We start from the raw sequence: 21,137 nt of genomic DNA on the forward strand, positions 1-21,137 counted from the left end.
TCAATAACAACATCTGAAGTATACATAACAGTGTGCCCAAACTCATTCGTCCTCTAACTATAGAGCATAACCTGGCAATTATCATACTTCTGAAACTAAATAAGCACTGGACGGCAGAAAAATGGCCGAGTGAAGCATGCATCTGCAGTCACTTTGAAACAATAGATATATTTTGGTCAAGTTTAAGCAGTCTGCTGAGCTTTCAAGTCAGTTCAGCAATGGTAGCTCAGTCCTTGTTCTGTTTCCTGGGAAGTCTGGGAAACACTTAACTACCTGCACCATTCAGTGACACATGTCTCAGTGAGTAAAAGCCTTGAGGAATGTTGCTGGTAAGAAATATTGCCAAGCACAATACATGTCCTTGGGGCAACCAGCCACAGGGATAAAGGACAAAAGTAAAATGTCACAGGGCTTTTCAAATGCCCTCCTGCCAGCTGTCAGAAGTGTGAAGGCAAAACTCATTTCCTAATAAATGTTTTCATTTCCTTTGAACATGACAAAAGGCCCAGAGGTGATAAACGGGAGGGTTAGGGAGCAGAGGTCTCTGGAGGTAAGAAGTAGAGGCAAGTGTCCTGTACACAAAAGCAGGGCTTCACCGTTAGTCCCAGGGAATGATGACAGCAGTGGTGACAAGGGTATCTTATACGGTACTTGATCTACATAGGAAGATCATCTCTGATATATACCGATTATGCAGATTTTAAAAACAGAGGCCAAGTGTACTTAATCAAGGTTTGACAGCAAGTTTGAAGTGAGCCCCTTTTCTTTTCGTAGGGAAAAACTCTAATAAAAGAACACAAGTTTTCTCAGCATATTATTTCTCGTAACGTTCTGCTGCTCGGGGTTAGGCAGGAAATTGTGGACCGGGGAGAATGGGGCTGTGGATCCCAATGGTTTACTTCAGTGGTTATTTGTCTCACCTAGCCTCTGCAGCAAGCAGCTCATCGTAGTGAGAGGATCTCTGGTCATCATCTTGCCGGTATCTGATCACCGTGGCCAGACCTTTGCTGACAAGGGCCTCAGCAATGTTTCTGCAACAGAAAAGATAGGCCAGTGAGCACTAGCGATGCATATGGGACTCAGTCAACGGAAATAATAACAATTAGCACCTGGAGGTCTTAACTCGTCCTGGTAGAGGGAGGGAGAAGCTGAGGACTTTAAGAGCAATGAATTACTAAGCTAGAAATCCAAATACAAGATGGAATAACACAGTTCCCTGGCTCAGCATTTTTTTGTCTAGTACAGTCAGATGCTGTATCAATCTATACATAAAAACGAGCAGAAAATATCTGTTAGAAGCACACATTAGGCCAGGCTATTTACAGAATGTTATAAACAAGCCACTACCCTCAAGAAAAGTCTGCTCTAAAACATCAGATACACAGATTTAGAAAAAAAACATAAAAGCATGACCTAAATTTTTTAAAATCTCCTTTCTAGCCTATACTATAACTAGAAAATGTCTTGCTCCAGTTTGGTAGTGTCAGAAACATTGGTTTAACATAACACTTGGCATGCTTCTCTTATCATCAGAATTCCCGACTGCGGCTCTCCCACCCAGAAGGTAGTGCAGAAGGTGAGGCTGTGAATGAATTGGAGGGGAGTGGGGGTGGGCAGGAAGGTGCTGCAGTGGAATAAAAGTTCTTTATGAAAATGGCATAAAATGGAGGAACAAATAAACTCTTTGAGATGACCAGCTTTGGAGTAATACTCCAAACAGCAATACTCCAAATAGTCCTTTAAGGACTACTGAATATATAAATGAGAACCATTAAACTTCTCAATTATGTTGAATCTTCGTTCTTTCACCAGGATTAGAAAGAGGCTCCACTCTAAGTGACCTACATCTAACTAGAGAAAAGCGCATTGGACATGACTCTTGGACAACTAATGTCTCATATCTGCACGTTTATGCCCCATCCTGGGAAGGGATCTTGATGTAAAGCAATCGAACGACAAAAACAAATTTTCAAAACTCACCTGCAGCGGGTAGCAGAATTTAAGAGGCATGATATTATTGGGGGAGAGTGGTGGTTATGTCTTTCTTTGTGTCTGTCATAATTACATGAGCGTCCCCGCTCAAACCATCTGGTTAGCTGCCCTTCAGGGAGGGGGGACGCTAAGCAATAGACTACTGTACCATATGCTACAAATTAGTGTTGTTTGGAAATGGAGTTAACCCTTAACACACTGGTGTTCTTAGAGACTCAAACTTTGGAGATGCTGGGAGATGAACTAACAACTTTATGTGCATGTTTAAGCCTCTTAAAGCAAGGGTTCTCTTCATTAAAACCCAGCAACTTACTTTTTTACAAGTCTAGGAAACAAAATAATATGTGCAGGAAGGGGAAGGAGGAAAAGATGCTGTGGCTGACTTTCTTCTCGTTTTGTGCCCCTCTGCCGCCTGTTTATCTAGTGCCAGCATGATATTAATATCTCCAAACCGCCACGGAATTAGCACTTCTCAAAATCCACTCCCACAAAGAGGCTGCTCTGCTGGCCACCCTGCCTCCTGAGTCACCGCATAAGCATGCTGGCAAACGCTGTCATTATCACAGAGTTGGGTTTGGCAGTATGAAGAATGCCAACAGCCCCAAGTCAGCAGATGTAGATGTTGATATATGGTGAAAATTTAACTAACTTCAGGGTGTCACCATGAAACCCCAACAGGGCAGCAGAGAGGCTCCACCCACTGAGGAGCCAGAGGGAAGACTGGGGGACAGCTCCACTTGTGACAGGCTGAGAAGTCTGAGCGACTTGAAATGCCAGAAGAACAAAGACATATTTGTTACTGCATTTTGAATTACTGAGCACTGACATTTTAAAGTCAATACATGGGGTCTGGAGGATAAAGCTGGAATGACAAAGCAGGGTAGAAAAAATTCGCACAGACAAGCTTCTATCTGAAAAGCTAAAGAATATGAAGCAAAACAGCACAAATGTTTTATGATCCACTCCTGTTAGTGATGCTCAAATCAATTCATGGAATTACTGAATTCTGGCATGGCCAGCAGAGAACCAAGGGCACCATCATCCCCTACCCCTTCATGGCTGTTGCCCGCAGTATCCGGTCAGCAAATGTCCACAAACCAGGTAAAGCCTCCGATTCCTAACTCCACACCCTGCCTACTCCCCTCCTCTCCTTTCTCTCTGAAGCCATATTTTCTTAGCTTCATATCCCTAATTACAGATTTCTCCTGGAGGAACAGTTGTGGCACTGGTGCTTAGCAGTGAGGAGAGTACAAACACATGAAAGAATAATAACAACCATCATTACCGGGCATTTACTATGAGTTAGGCGTGTGAGAGTCACATCACATGTATTTTCTTCTTGATGTGGCTCCCCTACGATAACTCCCTCAGTGTCTATCTTCCGTTCTCATTACGAGGGCTGAGAGAGCAAGGCTGCCTCGTTCTTGCTGTGTACCACAGGGACCAGCACCACACTTGGCATAAAGTAGACAGTAAATATCTCCTGGATGAAATAATTTAACTCATTTAGGATAATTTTTTCAATGTGTGCATCACAACACAGTCTTATAATTTTGTTTTAATACCTCCTGAAATTTTTGAGCTACTCTATGAAATCAGAATAACACCTAATCATTTTGGAAATACAGCACTGAACATTATTTATTATCCTAAGTACATATTAGCTGAGCTTGCCGAGAATAGAATTAAGGACAAGAGCTTTCTAAGTATGCCTTACCAGCTTCTGTCTTTCTCCTCTCCATTATCTAAGACTTGAATTTAAACAGAATGAAAGAAAGACAGAAAATGGAATTAGCCTAGATCCATGTACTTGACTCTCTCATTCATTTCTTTTGGCTGGTAATGAAAGGTCAGGAGATTCCCCCCAGGGCCAAAGATGGCTCAGAAACCAACACTAGTATGTTGATCATTTGCCCAGCAAGAAAAGAGAACATTAAATTACATGCCATGACATTATGCTGCTTTAGACAAATTCAAAAGTTCTGCTTTCTTGAGTGTATCAGTAATTCTACTCCAAATACACATATCTGCTTTGAATGGATAATTCACAGTTGGCATTCAAAAAGGAAGTCGAACAAGAAGTTATCACAAAGAGAGTTAGTGCTGGGATTGAACTGCTTTTCCAAACTAAAAGAGAAATTTAGGTTCTGTTAGAAGTGAACAGTTTCCCTTAGACATGATCAGATATTCCTGTTACAATCACAACCAATAAAAGTCTCACATACAAGCTTTCTCAAAGCACCTCTAGCAACTGAAACCTTCCCTTCCCACTCATTTCCACAGCAAACAGGTTGTTTAATGAGCACATACTTTCCAATAATAAAATAGCTTTGAAACTATGAGGTCCTAGTATTTTTCCAACATGGAGAAAAGGTGTTCTATGCTCATACATGAAAATACGATTCTTCAAGTAGATTTCATTTACAGTGCATTATAATTGTTTTACCATATTTCTGTCAGCCTTCCCCATTCCGAACCCCCCCACCCCAAGACTGGAGGTAATACAAACAATATATTGATACATCAGATAATTGTCTAAAATTACCTAGATTACTTAACTCTGCACGCATGTGTATGTGTGTGTGTAACTTTGGAACAATCTGAACTTACAAAAAAACTGCACATACTGTATGGAGTATATGCCCTCCATCTCTGAACAATTTCAGAGTAAGTAACCAACCTGGTGTATACCATCACGCCCAAATACGTTGGTGTGTATTTCCTACAAACCAGGATATTTTCCTATATTATAAAAAACCAGTGAATAGAACCAGGATATCAACAGGGACACATTACCACCATCCATAAACCTTAATCAAATTCTTCTAATGGCTCCAATAGTTCCAATGAAATACTTAGGAAAAAAAGGATCTAGTTCAGAATCAGGTGTTACATTTAGTTTTCTTATCTCCTTAATCTGGAACACTTCCTTGGTATTTTTTTCTTCCCTTCCTCTGTCTTTCTTGACACTCTGAAGAGTGTGATCCAGTTACTTTGGTTTGTCTGATGTTTCACTCTGATGAAAGGCAAGTAACGCATCTTTGGCAGGAAAACCACAGAAGAGCTGTATTGTTCCTGTGACCGCCCTGTGCAATGATGTGTAACTTACCATTCATGTCCACTTTGTTCACTTGATCAGGATAGTGTCTACCAGGCTTCTCTCCTGTAAGGGTACCCTTTTTCCTGTTTGTACTTAATACGTATTTTGAGAACTATATAATTTTCAGCTGTCAAGCTCCCAAGTTACTCATTTATTTATTTGGATAAGTATAAACTCATGGGATCTCATTTTATTCCAAGGGTTATAATCCACTACTACGATTATTTATTTTGATGCTGAAATTGTTCCCAAACTGTTTGATGGGAACTGGATTGATCAGGCTTCTATGTTCTAAGGACATGTCCCCATCATTCTTTGAGCACTTCCTGATTTCAAGAACACATTTCAGGCTGCTGTTTTCTGTAGCTCTGAAATCAACCATTTATCTAAGCTGCCCACATTTACATCATTATTTCTATACAGTTATTTCTATAACTCGTGCAAACCACGTGTAGCAGTCATGAAAATGCGCCTCTCAGAGCTCTGACTGCAGGAAGCATAACTAACTGACTGACAGTCCCAGCTGCTGTGCTCGGAAATCCATCACTGTTTCAGCCAAGGTTATACTTCCCACCAGCTGCTCCTAGCCAATGAATGAGCACAGCAGAGATACGAAGGCAGGCCAATTGCTGAGACCTTGGACTTCTGTGATGGGCAGCTTTGGCTGGAGGACTCCTTGTCAGCTTTGCGGAAACTCTTAGAACTAACTGCCCCACAGCTCTGATTTTTCCAGTTCAACCTTCCCTCCCTGCCTCCCTACTTCTCCAAAGGGCTAAGGCCCATAGTACAGTCTGATGAGTCTCCCAGCCTCATCGAGATCCCTGAGAAGAGTTTTCCCCCAATGAATCTCTTGCACATCTAGTCCTATCTTGGCATCAGCTTCTTAGAAAATCTGGACCAACATACCATAAGTTCACATAGATATCTACAATCCCAATCCAATATTACAGGATTCACTTTAGTTTTCTTCCTTTCCATATTTATTTATCCTTCCCTTCTCCGACTGTGAGAAACCTGGCTTGCATTATCCTTAACTTTTTACTTATAAGAAAAGACTCCTTTGCTCTGGCTGGTGTGGCTCAGTGGTTGAGTGTTGGCCTGTGAATTAAAGGGTCACTCATTCAATTCCTAGTCTAGGGTACACGCCTGGGTTGCAGGCCAGGTCCCCAATAGAGGGTGCACAAGAGGCAACCACACATGTTTTTCTCCCTCTCTCTCTCCCCTTCACTCTGAAAAATAAAATAAATAAAATCTTTAAAAAAAGAAAAGACTCCCCTATATATACACATACATTTACTTACTCATACATTCTGTGACTTCCATGATTTGGTGCCTAACAATAGAGCTAATTTAAAGGAAATACACTACTTCAAAAACAAAAAAAACAACAACCTGGGTTAAATGGACAAGGATTTCAAAAGAGCAGGCAGAGGATATAATACCGTAATACACACACACCCTTCATTCTCCATCTGAACAAGGATAACAGGTAACTTGCAATGGCTGTGGCTCATAGATCTCTATCTAGCTGTTTTAGCTTAACATTTTCCACTTAAAAACCATCTACATTTTATCAGTCACTGAGATGTCCATGGAGATTATAAAAGCAGAGTATTTTCCTTAAGGCAAACATGCATATGAGCACACATTCAGAATAAAGCAAGCCCATAAGGAAATACCTCTACAGTCTATTTCAGTCAAGGTTAAAGGAAAAAAGCCAAAAGATAATTAACAGCTCAATTCATTCACAATAGTATCATCATCTACAGCAAAGGTACCTATATCATGTGTGCATACCTGCACAAAAATACATATACTGCCCACACGATCTCTTTACAATAATTTCAAGGCTCTGTGGTCAAAATTTCATAAACTGAGCACAAAACACATCCCATAACTATTTACTATGAGAGAACACACACCCAACGAGACATCAGGCATGCAGCCTGAGCCTCTGTCACCCGTGCCCCTCAAAGTCTCCAATGTTTTGTGCCAAAAAACTGCTTCTACTTCCTTTTCAGACCTGCGGTTCCTTTGCCACAAGGACAGGCTTTCTTGTAGAAGTACTGGAATGGAGATCCCCAGCTGACAGGGTTCCAATACTGATTTCTAACCTACCAGATGGCTCCTCTGACTTCTCAGCTACACGGGGATGTTCTACTGTGGGGCTGAACCACAGGGAAGCTTCACAGTGCTGACGCCTTTCTTTGCAACTAGGTTAGAACAAGCAAGGAGGAAGAGGTCACCACAGGGTTCTGGAAGAAGACAGGAAGCCAGGAAGACTGGGAAACTCTTCTTCAGAATATTAAGTCCACTTTTACTCATGTATATGGAAAATGTGGGCTTTCTACATTAAGAGATACTAAAGAAGTGGGAAAATGATAAATAGCTAACAGGCTCAAAAGCCTTCTTCCTCTACAGGTTCATATGAAGACCTCTAACATCCATGCTCTTTGAGGCAGGAACCTGACAATTTCAGGCTTGAGTTTGACTTGGCTGTTTATAAACTGACAAAATAAGCCTGTAAAAGGAGAGAGTGAAATTCTAGATGAGCAGAATCTTCAGACAATGGACAATAACAAAGTACCTTTTATTAAGTTACTGTTTTCAACTAGGAAAAAGTCCTACAGAGTGACAGGCAGCTTCCAAAAGCTTGTATGATGACACCTCCAAGAGGTCACACTTGACCTCTGCAACCCACTGTCTTCTATGCTCCGATCTCCAATGACTGCGTTCACTTGAACCCGAAACTATGATTTCCCACATTTTTTCTTAAAATATACCCAGGAGGTGCTTACTATGTAACCACGCAGCATACGTAGACCAGAGACTCTGTTTGAGAAGCACTAATAATTAGAAACGTCTGAGGTGGCACAACATTCTTCATAGATTTACCAAATTTCTCTCCTACTGTCTTCCCTATTTTTTTCACTTCTCCCTTCAACTAATGTAAAATTCTTAAAATAACTAATGTCTTTTTCAAAAATCTTTTTATTCTTATCTGCTCCTTTATCTGGTTAACAAATCCTGTCACCAGAATGGCCACCAGAGGATCTGCAGAGTGGCTAGGGCCTTTTCCAGAATGTGAGACAGACTGATTTAAAACAAAGAGGAAGATTCAAATGACTCAATATTCCTAGCCAGGCTCTAGACACCAAAGCAAATTGGGCAGGGGAGGGGTGTGTGTGGGGAATCAATGATTATCAAGGGCTGTATTAAAGCACATTGAATCTTAGGGCAGAACATCCTTGTTCCAGGCTCTGAGAGCCAAAAGTAACTGCTTTTGACAACCCACCAACACAGCTGTGGTTATACGGAACATAGCACGACCCAAAGAGAAGCAACACCCCAGAAAGCCACATTTAAGGATGGGCAAGCATGGAATAAGACTCATCTGAATAGCCTTAGAAGCAAATCAAGAAAAAAATTCACTCTTCAGAACAAAACCTCCCAATAAGTTTAGTTTATATTTAATGAACATTCAAAATATATACAGGTTCTAAACACAACTGCTCTTCTTCATGAGAGCATTTTTCAGAGACTGGAGTTGAGATATGAAAATCAAGAACTCTTGGGAACAATAGACTCTGCCTTCTCTTTGCATTTTAATGAACCTAATCATTCTTCCTCAAGGAGAGGGGGATGTGGAAAGAAAACAATGAAGACTGACATGGACTTAGCCTAAAGGACCAAAAGGATGCACGGTTCAAATGAAACTGAAGAAAACCCATAAATAAGACTAGAAGAAAGGAGAAAGGGAAGAGAGAGGGGAAAGGAAAAAGAAAAAGTCACTCCATGAAACAATTACTGCTTTGTAGAAAATAAGCACCCTTGGACCCCTACAGCGCACAGTTACCCAAACTTCATCATAAATAATAGGCTTACTCCTGAGCCCCAACAAAAACCTCTCTGGCTTCAGAGAGGCCATGTCCCACTGAGCACCAACAGTACTCTTCAGTTTGGGAAGAAAAGAAACCAAAGATTCCTGCGGAGCAGGTTTTACAAGTGGGTGATGAAGCGATGTCACTTCATACTCAACCTGTCAAGAATAGCTAATTCTCTGCTCTTGGGTAGCTCTGGGCCATATCAGTCATCATCTCATTTCCACTCACCCCTTGATCTCCTGAAAGAAAAACTTCTCTTTATAGAGAGCAAAATACAATAGAAATATAGAATAGTCTCTTATCTGAAGGGGACGAGTTGCAAGACCCCCAGTGGATACCTGAAACCAGGGAGAGTATTGAACCCTTATGTACTGTTTTCTTCCTATATATAGATACTTATTATGAATTAGGAACATTAAGGGGTTAATAACAATAACTACTAATAAAATAGAACACTTATAACAATGTCTGGTAATAAAAGTTATGTGAAGAGGTCACTCATTTCAGGAGAACCCTTGATGAAGTCTCCCTACAAGCCTCAATGCTTTCTGGTGCAGCACACTGCTCTCAATCAGAACATATTTTCTGGTCATGCCTTCCACCCACAGATGTAATGACTTTCCATCCTAACTAAGCACTTATCGTGCACCACGGCTGTTAACTTCTGCAGATGGAAGTGCAACAGCAAAACTAGCACAACTTTATTTTTCCTCCTTCACACTTTAAGTGATAGGAAAATTCGTCCTTACTGTTGATCTTAGCAACCTCAGCATAGGCTTTTTCTCCCTTTCTTATTAAGTGGAAAACTTTCACCTTTTCACTGAAAGCAAGCACTTGAGGGTTTCTCTTCGGCACATCCAAACTGCCAGCCGTCACCACTCTTGCACTTCGGGGCCATTATTAAGCAAAATAAGGGTTAGTTGAACCTAAGCACTGTGATGCCATGACAGTGAATCCGATGGCCAAGATGGCTATTAAGTGACTAACAGGCAGGTAGCATATGCAGCGTGAACATGCCAGACAAAAGGATGATTCACATCCCAGGGGGGATGGAGTAGGACAGCGCGAGGTTTCAGCAACAGTGTACAATTTAAAACTTATGAATTGTTAATATGTTCAGACCATTGTTGACTGTGGGTAACTGAAACCACGGAAAGCGAACCTGCATGTAAGGGGGACTACTGTACTCGGAAGAGGTAGAATTAAACGCCTGACTCGCTTCATAACTCTGGCTAATAGAGAGGAGAGTGGTGAAAATATAGGTCACAGCGAATTTAGAAAAGGAGGGGGAAGAAGCACGAACACTAAATAGCTCCATCAAATTGTTATATTTACTAAACAGACAATTTTATTCTGCCCCCAGGATTTCTGCACTACTGTAATCTTATTGCCATCTCTTTTATGATACTTTCATTTATTCACCAATATTGTAGTTCGATAAGACAAGGAAAAACTGGTGTCATACTCTATTATGCCAGCCCCTCTCTGAGTATCACTGCACTTCCAAGGCAACAAACTGAGGAACTTAGGACAATGATGAAGCTTGGCTATATGTATGAGGAGCATATTAAATGTAAATGATAATAGAACTATGTCACCTTCAAATATCTAATATTTCCCCTGATCTCCAATACTCAAAATAAGACAGAAGAAAAACAATGAGGAAAAAAACATCTGTTTCATGGACAGACTGCATGAACGTATCAGAATCCCCTTTTACAGCAGGGCAGAATAGGGGGTATGTACCCAGAGTGACACTCCTCTATTAGACAGACATCCTTCCCAGAAGGAGACAAATAGATCCTTTAAAAACAATTAATATAATCAAGTCAACACTGGGTATAGCTTGAAGAAAGCAAACTGTCTAATTAATATGCACTTCCAAGCCAGCCAAACTGGTCCACTCATTGCTAAATATGCCACACAATTCCAGTTCCAGCTATTTGCAGGACATGTGAATCTGCATGATTCATCATCACGTAAAACTCAGCATTTCAAAAATAAAACTCACTTCTTTGGAATAAGCTTTTCAGAAGCCTACTAAATCAGCTCACTCCCCTAACATCTCTTGTTAGGAACCATCATATTCTCGGTCAGCTAGGCCTGATGTCTCTCTCAGTCCCGTATAAAATTAGGTGTCAAAACTCTGAATTCAAATCTCCAATGTCCCCCCCACGAATGCTTTCTGTTCTTTCTCTCTATCCCAGTTGCAGCTTCCACTAACTCTCACCCGTACTCCTTACTGCCGCTTCCCATACCTGGTTTCCTTGCAGTGCTGACCAAATACTGCCAGTTTAATCCTCATAAAGCACAGGTCTGGCAAATAATCCTCATTCTCAAATCTACCATGACCACGGAAAACTTCTTAGACATTTTCCAATATAGAGACAACATTAAATGATCATATATGCAATGAACACAGTGAAGGGGAAGGAGAGGAGGAGGAGACAAGAGATGGGGGAGGAAAGAAAGAGGGAGAAGGATGGATGGAGACCAGAGGGTTAGGGGAGGAAGACAAACATTTTTTGAGCACTATTCTAACATATATTAAACTATTTAATGATCACAGAATCCTGACAAGGTAGGCACTGTTATCATCTCTACTGTACTGATGAGAAACTTGAGGCACAGAAAGGCACAAAACGTGTAAGTGGGAGAGCTGGAACTAACAAGAAAGGCTATATATGCATAGAGACCTGGCATTTTGGCAATGAAAAGGATCTTGCTAATACTCCTATCCAACTCCATAAACATCTGATAACAGAACTATTTCTTTACTTTTTCACTCAAAAGATAATTATAGATTTAAGGAAGATCTACTGGGTGTGTGCTATAGGACAGGCACTTCAACACACATTAATCCTTTGTAGCAATGTAAGAGTGCTAAGAATATGCTAATTCTATACACTGACAAAAAAGAGTAAACCGTTTTGGACTAGCCACAAGTAAGCCTGTTAGTAAGTGGCACAGCCACAATCAGAAGCCAGATTTTTCAAACTCTAAATCCAGTTTTCTTTTGACTAAGTGCCACAAATTACAGGGGAACAGACTGTAAAGGCATTCTACAATGAATCCCTCATATGTTTCTAACCCTATTCCATCAAACTCCTTTCAATCTTCTGCTTAGTCTAACCAGTCAACTTAGCTACCAATCAAGCCTTATATTCTCTGCATCTCTGAGCCTTTGGCTGCACTACTCATCTGGCACTTACCTTTTACTTCTGTATATTATTATCTTCCTTTGTGTACATATCGTGTCTTCCCAATTAGATCATATTCCCTACTGATCCAAAAAGAGCCCAATACTTAGTAGGCACTCAATAAATATTTATTGGCTAGCTGACTGATTTCACTCTCTGAGTTCCCAGAGGGTTCTGTGGGCTGTTGGATGAAAACAAAGTAATAACTGAGTCATAGAATTTTTGAGCAGAAAAGAGTCCATAGAGATAAAATAACCCCAAACCTTCCTTATATAAATGATGACGGAGAGAACCCTGAAAATCTTTACATGAGTTGTTACAGAAACATAGAATGACACCATCGCAAAGGGCATCTCAGATCCTTTGATTCTCATCCTGTTTCCCTTTATTATGCTGTCCTTTTAACATTCTATAAAATAGGAATATATTCTGCACATGAATTATCCAAAATGTCATTAATAAATTAAAATTTTACTGGATCATTAAAATCCATATCATAAATTTGATCACTCTAAAACTACTAATAATGCCAGCTAAAATACATATTAAGCATTTAATTATAATAATTTGCTCACCTTCTAAGGATTCTGGGGGAGGGATAGTATGTGAAAAAGCCTGATGACTTTTTGCTCTACATTCTAACACAAGGTAGAAATGCTCATTGTAGACATGAGTATGTTTTCTCTTCACCCCTTATTTCCTATTCTTGCCTTTGAAAGAACATTTTACAAAAGAGCAGTGTGAAGAGCATGGTATAGGTGTGAGGAGCAAACATCCTCAAACATGTAACAGTGGGGGGAATGAACTGAATCTGTAGTCAGCAGGGGCTCCTTCCCCTACCATCACCCCCAGTTCCTCAATCAAGTCACTGACCTGGGAGAGGTCCTGTGACAAAAACTGACTGTAGTCATTCCATATTTTTGTGCATCACATGGTCTTTACATGTGCTTGAAATCAAAGTATCCACATGTTAAACAGTGAGTGCAATAAGTAGGAGACAACTGCCACCCCCCTTTCTACATAGGGTAATATTTTATTGTTGAATATTTCACTTCTATACTGCAGAAGATGAAAATCATCAGATGCTCACTCTTGCCCTTGACCCTGGCAACCAGTGTACAGACACAGTGACAGTGGCTCTGCCAATTAAATGCTCCTGCTTTTGGAGTGAAGCGAAGGAGAGAAGGCAGGCAGTCAGAATTCATTACGTGGTGTCCTACGCCTGAGTCAGGGCGTCCTACCCCTGAGTCAGGGCCTCCTCTGCAGGTGATGGTGTCCTTAGGCTATGCCTAAGTAAAGACAATTACTTGCTTCCTGCTTCTTGGCCCTTTGGAGCCACCCTGGTCCCCACCTACTTTCCAAGTCTGATACTCCAACCTTAGGTCAGTTCTTTCAGTCCTTCAGAACTTCCCAATCTATCTTCTTTAGGTCAGTCAGACTTTCTGCTGTCCAAAACACCTTAATGGATTTAACTGACTCTTTCTTGAGGTTTTTTGGTTTGTTTTGGGGGAGGGTTTTTTTGGTTTGTTTTTCTTGCAAAGTCCCAAAGCATGGGTTACATAGGTCACAGTTTCTCTAAATCAGGAAATCTGGGGGCCTAGGCTTAGGGTGAGAGGTGAATGCCATAGTAAGGCTTCCAGAAGTCTGTAGGCCCAACCAGAGCACTACTGTATTACACCAATGGCACCCCTGTCAGAGGGTCCAGAGCAGATGGTAGGAAAGCACTTCATCTTTAACCTTTTGTTTAGGTACTTGGCATAGAATAAATGGGAACAAGTTCTTATCTTGCCCCATGACCTCACTACTAGCTGAGTAGGCGTGATTACAGTGTTACCTCTACTGAGACACTTGACATTCAATGAGGTTCCCGTAACCACCCTGTAATGCAATAGTTCCTTCCGGCTACCCTTCCAAGTAAAATGAGAAGTGCAGGAGAAGATGAACAGTGAAGTAAGAATGCCCTTAGGATTTTGCCACTGGGTGAAGAATAAAAGTCAGTTTAGGAATACCTACGGTAATATTAAGTGTGGAATATATGAAGGTGAATATCTTAAAGTCAGGAAAAAAAACATGATTTATGTTATATAAGGATCCTACTATATTTCAGGTGTAGGGATCAATTATGTGTGCTTACAAGAATGAAGGAACAAGGTAAGTGTGAAATAGGTCTATTGTTAGTATTATAAAAAAGATTTTCCTAATTACTTCAATTGCATTTCTAAACAAAAATGATGCCCCAACTATACTTACAACAGTTTCTTATCTTTAGGTACTAAAGATACAGTTACAACAATTTATCTTTAGGTACTAAAAAAAGAGAAAATTTTAGTTTAGTTTATTTTGTTTGTTGTTTGATTTCCAAAATGCTCATGAGAGGAAACCAAACCAGCCCTGGTGGTGTGGCTCAGTGGATTGAGTGCCAGTTTGCAAACCAAAGGGTCACAGGTTCAATTCCCAGTCAGGGCACATGCCTGAATTACAGGCCAGGTCCCCAATAAGGGGGTGTGTGAGAGGCACCCCCACACTGATGTTTCTTTCTCTTTCTCCCCTCCTTCCCCTCTAAAAATAAATAAAATCTTTTAAAAAAAGAAAACAAACCAACTTTCTTAAAAAAAAAAAAAAAGACAGTTGCAGTGTGGCAGAGTTTTTTAAAAAGAAAGACATTACATGTCCCATACAAGACATTACCTCATTCGAGCTCTTTAACAGGGAAAAAAACCATCTAAATTATAAAAATGACAGAACAATACAGTAAAACGGATGAATAGGATAAAACAGAAACATTAAGAATAAATGTTGATCAATTCTCCTTCATTCAACAAAAGAGAGAAGTTACACACAGCATTTATATTTATTCTTCAATAGTGAAAGCCAGTGAATGTTTCCCACTTCCTCCAGCCCTTTGTGGCCATAGAGAGCAATTATGAGCTCATTTCATAAAGAACTCATAGCACAGAGCAGTCATTCAGGGCAGAGGATCTGGGTTCTTACCCCAGCTCGCCGGATGTTTCAACTCTTGTAAGGACACTAGGTCTGTACCAGTTTCTGAATCTGTAAAATGAGGGGGTAGATCTAAATGCACTACAAAATATACGCTTCACCTCACATACATTCTAATCTAATTTTTAAAATGAACTAGGATTGCCATGGGGTGAAGAATAAAAGCCAGTTTAGTACTATCCAAGATCATATTAAAGTGTGGAATATATGAATGTATATCATATTAAAGCAATATATGTGTGGAATATATATCTGTGCACACAATGCAACGGAGGTAAAGGGTGGGAGGCCAGGCTACTTGATGAATTTTGAGAAAATATTCTTTCCAACTCTTCATATTTATTGTCTTCAACTCTTTAATGTCCACAATTTCTTTAAGATACAATGTATTGACCCAGTTCTTAAAAGAGGAAGGAAAAATTAACAAATAATGGATATATAGGATATTTTCTACCATGGAAATTTTTTTTCTACCATGGATTTTTTTTTTCCTACCAATGCTAATTTTTGATTCTTCACTGGCTAATTCCTTCTACTTTGGCTAAGTCCTTTATTCAAAGACATAAAACTGACTTATCTCATTAGTAGAAATGTGTTTAAAGGACTGATTATGCCTTGGACAGGTAGCTCAGTTGGTTAGACTGTGGTCCTGACACTCTAAGGTTGCAGGTTTGATCCCCAGTCTCAGCACATTCAAGAACCAACCAATGCATACATAAATAAATGGAATAACAAATCAATGTTTCTTTCTCAAATTTAAAATAAAAGACACCTGATTGAGAGTAGAACTGACATTTAACATGAGTTTATTCCATTTCTTGTACCTCCATGGTCCCCTAGGTTATGTAGACCAGGAAGTTTACTTCTGTATGTTTCTTTTCACTGAAAATAGTAAAAAATCAGACTTTCTTTCACATTTACATGGTTTGCCAATATTATTTTGGCCTATCAAGCTCCCTGCTCATTCTTAAGAAATATAAGTAGTAGCAATGTCAATGAGATGCTTCTTCAGTAGTCCTTATGAGACTATAGAAGATTACTGCACAGTAAGTACCAACAAACAGAAGTGGACTTCATTACTATAGCCCGGAAAAATCAGAAAGGCTTCATTCATTATAATCACAGAGTTTAGAGCCAAAAGAATCTTCCTATTCAACTCTAATTCCCTCACCTTACAAATGCCTAATCTGAGATTCAGAGATATTAAAAAGTCACTTAGTGACTGACCTGAATAGAACTCAGATCTCAAGTTATAAAATGGGTGTCCTTCCACAACTACAGCCTGCTCCAACTTCCACGTACAGACTGGAAAACTAATGACACACACAGCACCTCAGATGTATCTCAATGGCATTATGCTAAATGAAAAAAGTCTACCTCAAAGGATGACACACTATATGACTGTATTTATGTAATGTTCTTGAAATTACAAAATTATAGAGATAGAAAACAGATTAGTGCTTGTTAAGGATGATGGGTGGGGAAAGGCACAAGGGAGGACTTTATGATGACTGACCAGTGTTCTATCTGCACGGTGGTGGCAGTTACACAAACATGTGATAAAACAGCACAGGCCTATACATAGACACTGTAATATCAATGTCAAGTTTCTGGTTTGAATGACAATCTACAATTATGTAAGATATAACCACTGGGGGAACTGGAGGAAGAGTACATGGGGTGAACCTATCTGTGATGCCCTTGTAACTTTTGTGACTCTATAATTACTTAAAAATAAAGTTTTTTAAAGTCAAAAGAATTTGAACTTATTAACGAGAAAGGAGAAAAACACCAAAGTCTTTAAAGTCCATTATCAATCGAATAGTCAGAATAATTCTCAGCCAGAATAATCCTTTAAAAATTAAAGTCAACAGATGTTCCCATCACTCCCCTGTTCAGAACTCTGCAATGACCCTATCTCACTCAAAGTAAAAGCTATATACTTACCATGGCTCACAAGAACCTGTATGGTTCTGCTGCTTCCTTCCCTACCATGCTGACCTCGTCTCTCACCATCTCACCTTTGCTCCCTCAGCTCAGACACAAGGCATTCTCTATCCAGCCACGCTTGCATCACTACACCTTGTCACTGGTGTTACCTTTGCCTTTGTACCATTTGCTCCTTCACCCTTTATCACTGAGGTCTCCCTAACTACCCTACTGAAAATTGTCCTCCTCCCAACCCTGGAATACCTCCTTTGCCCTTCCTTATCTTTATTGTCTCTCTAGCACTTTGACCATCTACAGATTTCTTCCTATTTTGTGTCTTTATCTGCTTGCTACAATGTAAGCTCCACCTTCCCAACCCTCCCCAAACAGATTTCTCTATAGTATTAAATGCTTTATCCACAGTGCCAAGAGAAGTATCTGATGCGTCATAAACAAAACAAAAACCAACGCGAGGAAGTAAAATAAACATGTTATGTTGATGTGGCCTGAGGAAAGGGTACAATTTGGGAATTATATATACATGAAGTTGTGTTTCACTTAAATTTGCAATCATGAGACTTTGGCTTCATTCTGGCTTTAATTTGATAAAACTTAGGAAAGGACACATTTACCTTTGAAGTCCCATTTTTCTGTTTATCATATGAAAGGGACTAAACTGAAGAACCTCTAGGGTCCCAGACAAAGCTTAAGTTCTAAATGATTCCCCAAGATGCACAGTACATCTGCATTTTGGGTCTAATTCTGGCAAGCCTAGAAATAAGTCCATGGAGAATCATGTAAGGTATTTCAGCATTTGTTAACTCAAAGACCCTCTACATGGCAAAAACTGTATTATGCAATGGGGATTTAAAAAGGGAGAGAGCGAGAAAGAGATTTGTGACCCAGTGTTGTAGTGCTGTGAACCTCACAAGTCGGTAAGCACAGGGTGCTGAGGAAGCACATGCACAGACGTCCAATTAGGCTCCTGTTCTGGCAGGTACCTAAGGTACCGCTTCCCTAAGACATGCAGTGCTGAAGGATGTGTAGGGGCTGGCTTGGGGAAAATGATGTTCAGGCAGAGACAGCAGACTGACTTCGAGAACAGTGAGGTTAAGTTGGTTTTTTTACAGAAATGATGGATGAGAGCCAGGGTATGTTAAATTTAAACATGGAGAGGTAGGCAAGGGCCAGATCATGAGCCTGTAATAATCCTAAAGGCTGTGGGATGATTAATGAAGAGTTGTAAGCAGGAGAATAACAATCAGATTTGTGTTTCAGAAAGTGAATTGCAGCAATAGTGTGAAAAATGGATCGAAAGAGAGTAAGACAAGAATTAAAAGGTCAGTAAAGAGATTGACAGCATAAAACAGGCAGCAAGAAGAGAGAGGCTGGAATAAACCTGAGAATTACCAGTAAATAATCAGGTGTGGAGAGTGAGAGAGGAGGAGATAAAGATGACACTTCAACTTGTGGAATACAAGACTAAGTAAGATGACACCATCAATCAAAACTGGGTCATTAGAATAAATGAAGAGCTTTTTTAAAGGGAGACCATGAGCCCAGTTTTAGCCATATTAAGTTTTGGTATCTGAGAAGTGATATACAGTCAGGATATATATATATATATCTATACCTGTATATCTATATCTGTGTATACCCCCCCCCACGGAGCCTGGTAGAAAGAACTAGGTTAAAGACAGAAATTTGGGAATAAGCAACATCGCCATGAAACTGAAGCAATGGGATGAATGAGACCACCCACTGAGATTGAGCAGAGGTCAGAGGGACCGGGACAGAAGCCTCTGAAGCACAGGTTATTTAAGAAGCACTCACAAGCTGACTGAGGAGAAAGCATCAGAGTTGTAGAAGGGAATGCAGTCAAGTATGCTATACTGAAAAGAAATGAGAAAAAAGTTTTCAAGAAAGACTGCGATAAATTTTCAATACTGCAGACATATCAAGTCCATTTAAGGACTGGAAAGTACTCTTGAAGGGAAGCATGGGGTCTTCTCGGTAAGCTCAGTTTCAATGACATGGATGGATCAAAACCAGATGGGAAAGGAACGGACAGCAAATGGAGGCAATTAAACTCTCTTTTAACGCTTTTAATTATGTTGGCTATGAAGAGAAGGCAAGGAGAAAGTACATATAATAAAAGAGAGAAAAGTGAAAAACCACTTTAAAAAATTAGTTAAAAGGGGATAACTGATGGCACAGAATTCCCAGGAAATGAAAAGAAAGGATTCAGTGCACGTGTGTAAGAAAACGTAGTTTGGAAAGAAAGCCGACATATTCCACAGAGATGGGAATTAGGAGATAAGAAAGCAGGCAGGAGGGAGATACATTTGGAGCCGTGAGAACAAGTTAAAGGCCCATATTTTCTCCATCAAGTAGGAGAGACAGAATAGAGTAGGAGACTTGATTGAAGATGGTTGTGAAAATCTAAAATAGCTGTTGTGGTGGTGAAATAACAGCATGAAAACAGCGTTTATGGAAAATTAATCCAGCAGCATTACGCAGAGAGAAATAGAGATGGGAAAACCTGCAGTTACAAAAGGCACATCTAGAGAGCTGAATTAATTTAGATCTGGATTGTTGAGTGCATGGAAGTCGAGTAATGGCAGAAGTACTAGGAAAGAATATGTAAGGGAATTCTTCAACAAATAAACAACTCATCCACTACACCGTTCCAACTAAATTCTTTCTCAAGAGACCCCAAGGGTGACGGAGGTAGAGTCGAACACCCTCAATTATTTTAGCCCCTGGTAAGAACTAAAGCTATGGATAGCGTGCCCCCACTTTCTGGCTTCCTAGTCCAAAATGCAGTACTACGACCTGAATGACATTACAGACCCCTTAAAACTCAATGGCCATGCCTATTTATACATCTGGGAGTGCACCAGTGACCAATTCTGATACCTGTTCAGCCAGGCTAGTATAGTCTAGATTCCTGGCTTCTCTCTAAGCTCACTATGTCACAGACTGATATGACAAAGAATGGAATCAATTGAGGAAAGACTGTAATTTAGTGAGTACTATAAAAGCTGGGTCCACACCAGTGTGCTGAGTGCTTTTTAATAAGCTACACAGGTGATTCTGGGGTAACTTTTTCTTGAAAACCATTTTTTAAACCAACATTTGTGTTAAACATGTTGGCTTCGATGTGAGAGTAGGCATAAAATGGAAATAAAAAGCAGATATAAGGTAAGTTAAGAGTAGGAATAAGCAAAGAGAAATAAAAAGTTGGTAATCATTAGCACACAAATAATAGGTAAAGCTATAAATTAACAATACCAAATGGAAATCATTTACAGAGAAAATTACAGCAGGATCAGGTTCGACCCTTAGAGAATGTAAAGCAAAAGAACTTAATTATACCTTTTAAAAAATTACATCAAAGGCAAGATACAGCAATTAGAAAGAGCACATCCACTTTGCTGCTCTTCGTTTCAGCTCTGAAGTTCACTTCTAAAGACTGACAAGCAACAATATTTTTGATACCTTTACAGCTCCTTGTCTCTGAAGAATAAACAGCACAATAATGTTTTGAGCCACACTTACCTAACCTACCTCCAATTTTATCTTCCTAAATCAACCAAATGGAGAGAAACCACTTCAAATCCTTCATATGTAGGAGCAAAGAGGTCCAGTAACTTAGAAAGGGCCATGGTCAAGAATATGTGTAAATTACAGAGAAATTCAAGAAACCCAGCATATGTGCGGATGTTCTCAGAGAGACACACTAATGTAAGCACCAGCAGTGTTTGTCTCTCAGTGGAATTCCTGCCTGACTGCTGATCTGGGTGCAGGCTAATTTCCCCCTTGGTGAATAGTGCTGTTGAGATGCAGAACTCACCACCATCTGTTACCTAGAATTAGCATAATGACAAATTATCTAATCCCTTCCATTTAACAGATACAAATGGTACTCTTGTAACACCAGTTCAGTCATATTCCCATTCATGTGGTCTATCTTTACCCCACCCCACAAAAATTAGTCTTCCCACCCTGCTGGTGGTAGATCTGTTCAGG

At 40.0% G+C, this 21,137-nt stretch overlaps 1 protein-coding gene across 1 annotated transcript in view; it reads right to left on the reverse strand.

Moving 5' to 3' along the window:
• Nucleotides 1-21,137, reverse strand: part of SND1 (staphylococcal nuclease and tudor domain containing 1) — a 431,795-nt gene that overhangs the window by 194,976 nt on the left and 215,682 nt on the right. Inside the window, exon 13 of the mRNA XM_037167720.2 lies at nt 921-1,031. Within this exon, the coding sequence (XP_037023615.2) occupies nt 921-1,031 (111 nt within the window). The remainder of the gene's footprint in view (nt 1-920; nt 1,032-21,137) is intronic.

This window comes from Artibeus jamaicensis, unplaced genomic scaffold (assembly GCF_021234435.1).
Source record: "Artibeus jamaicensis isolate MK-2021 breed Jamaican fruit bat unplaced genomic scaffold, CSHL_Jam_final scaffold_3307, whole genome shotgun sequence".
NCBI lineage: Eukaryota > Metazoa > Chordata > Mammalia > Chiroptera > Phyllostomidae > Artibeus > Artibeus jamaicensis.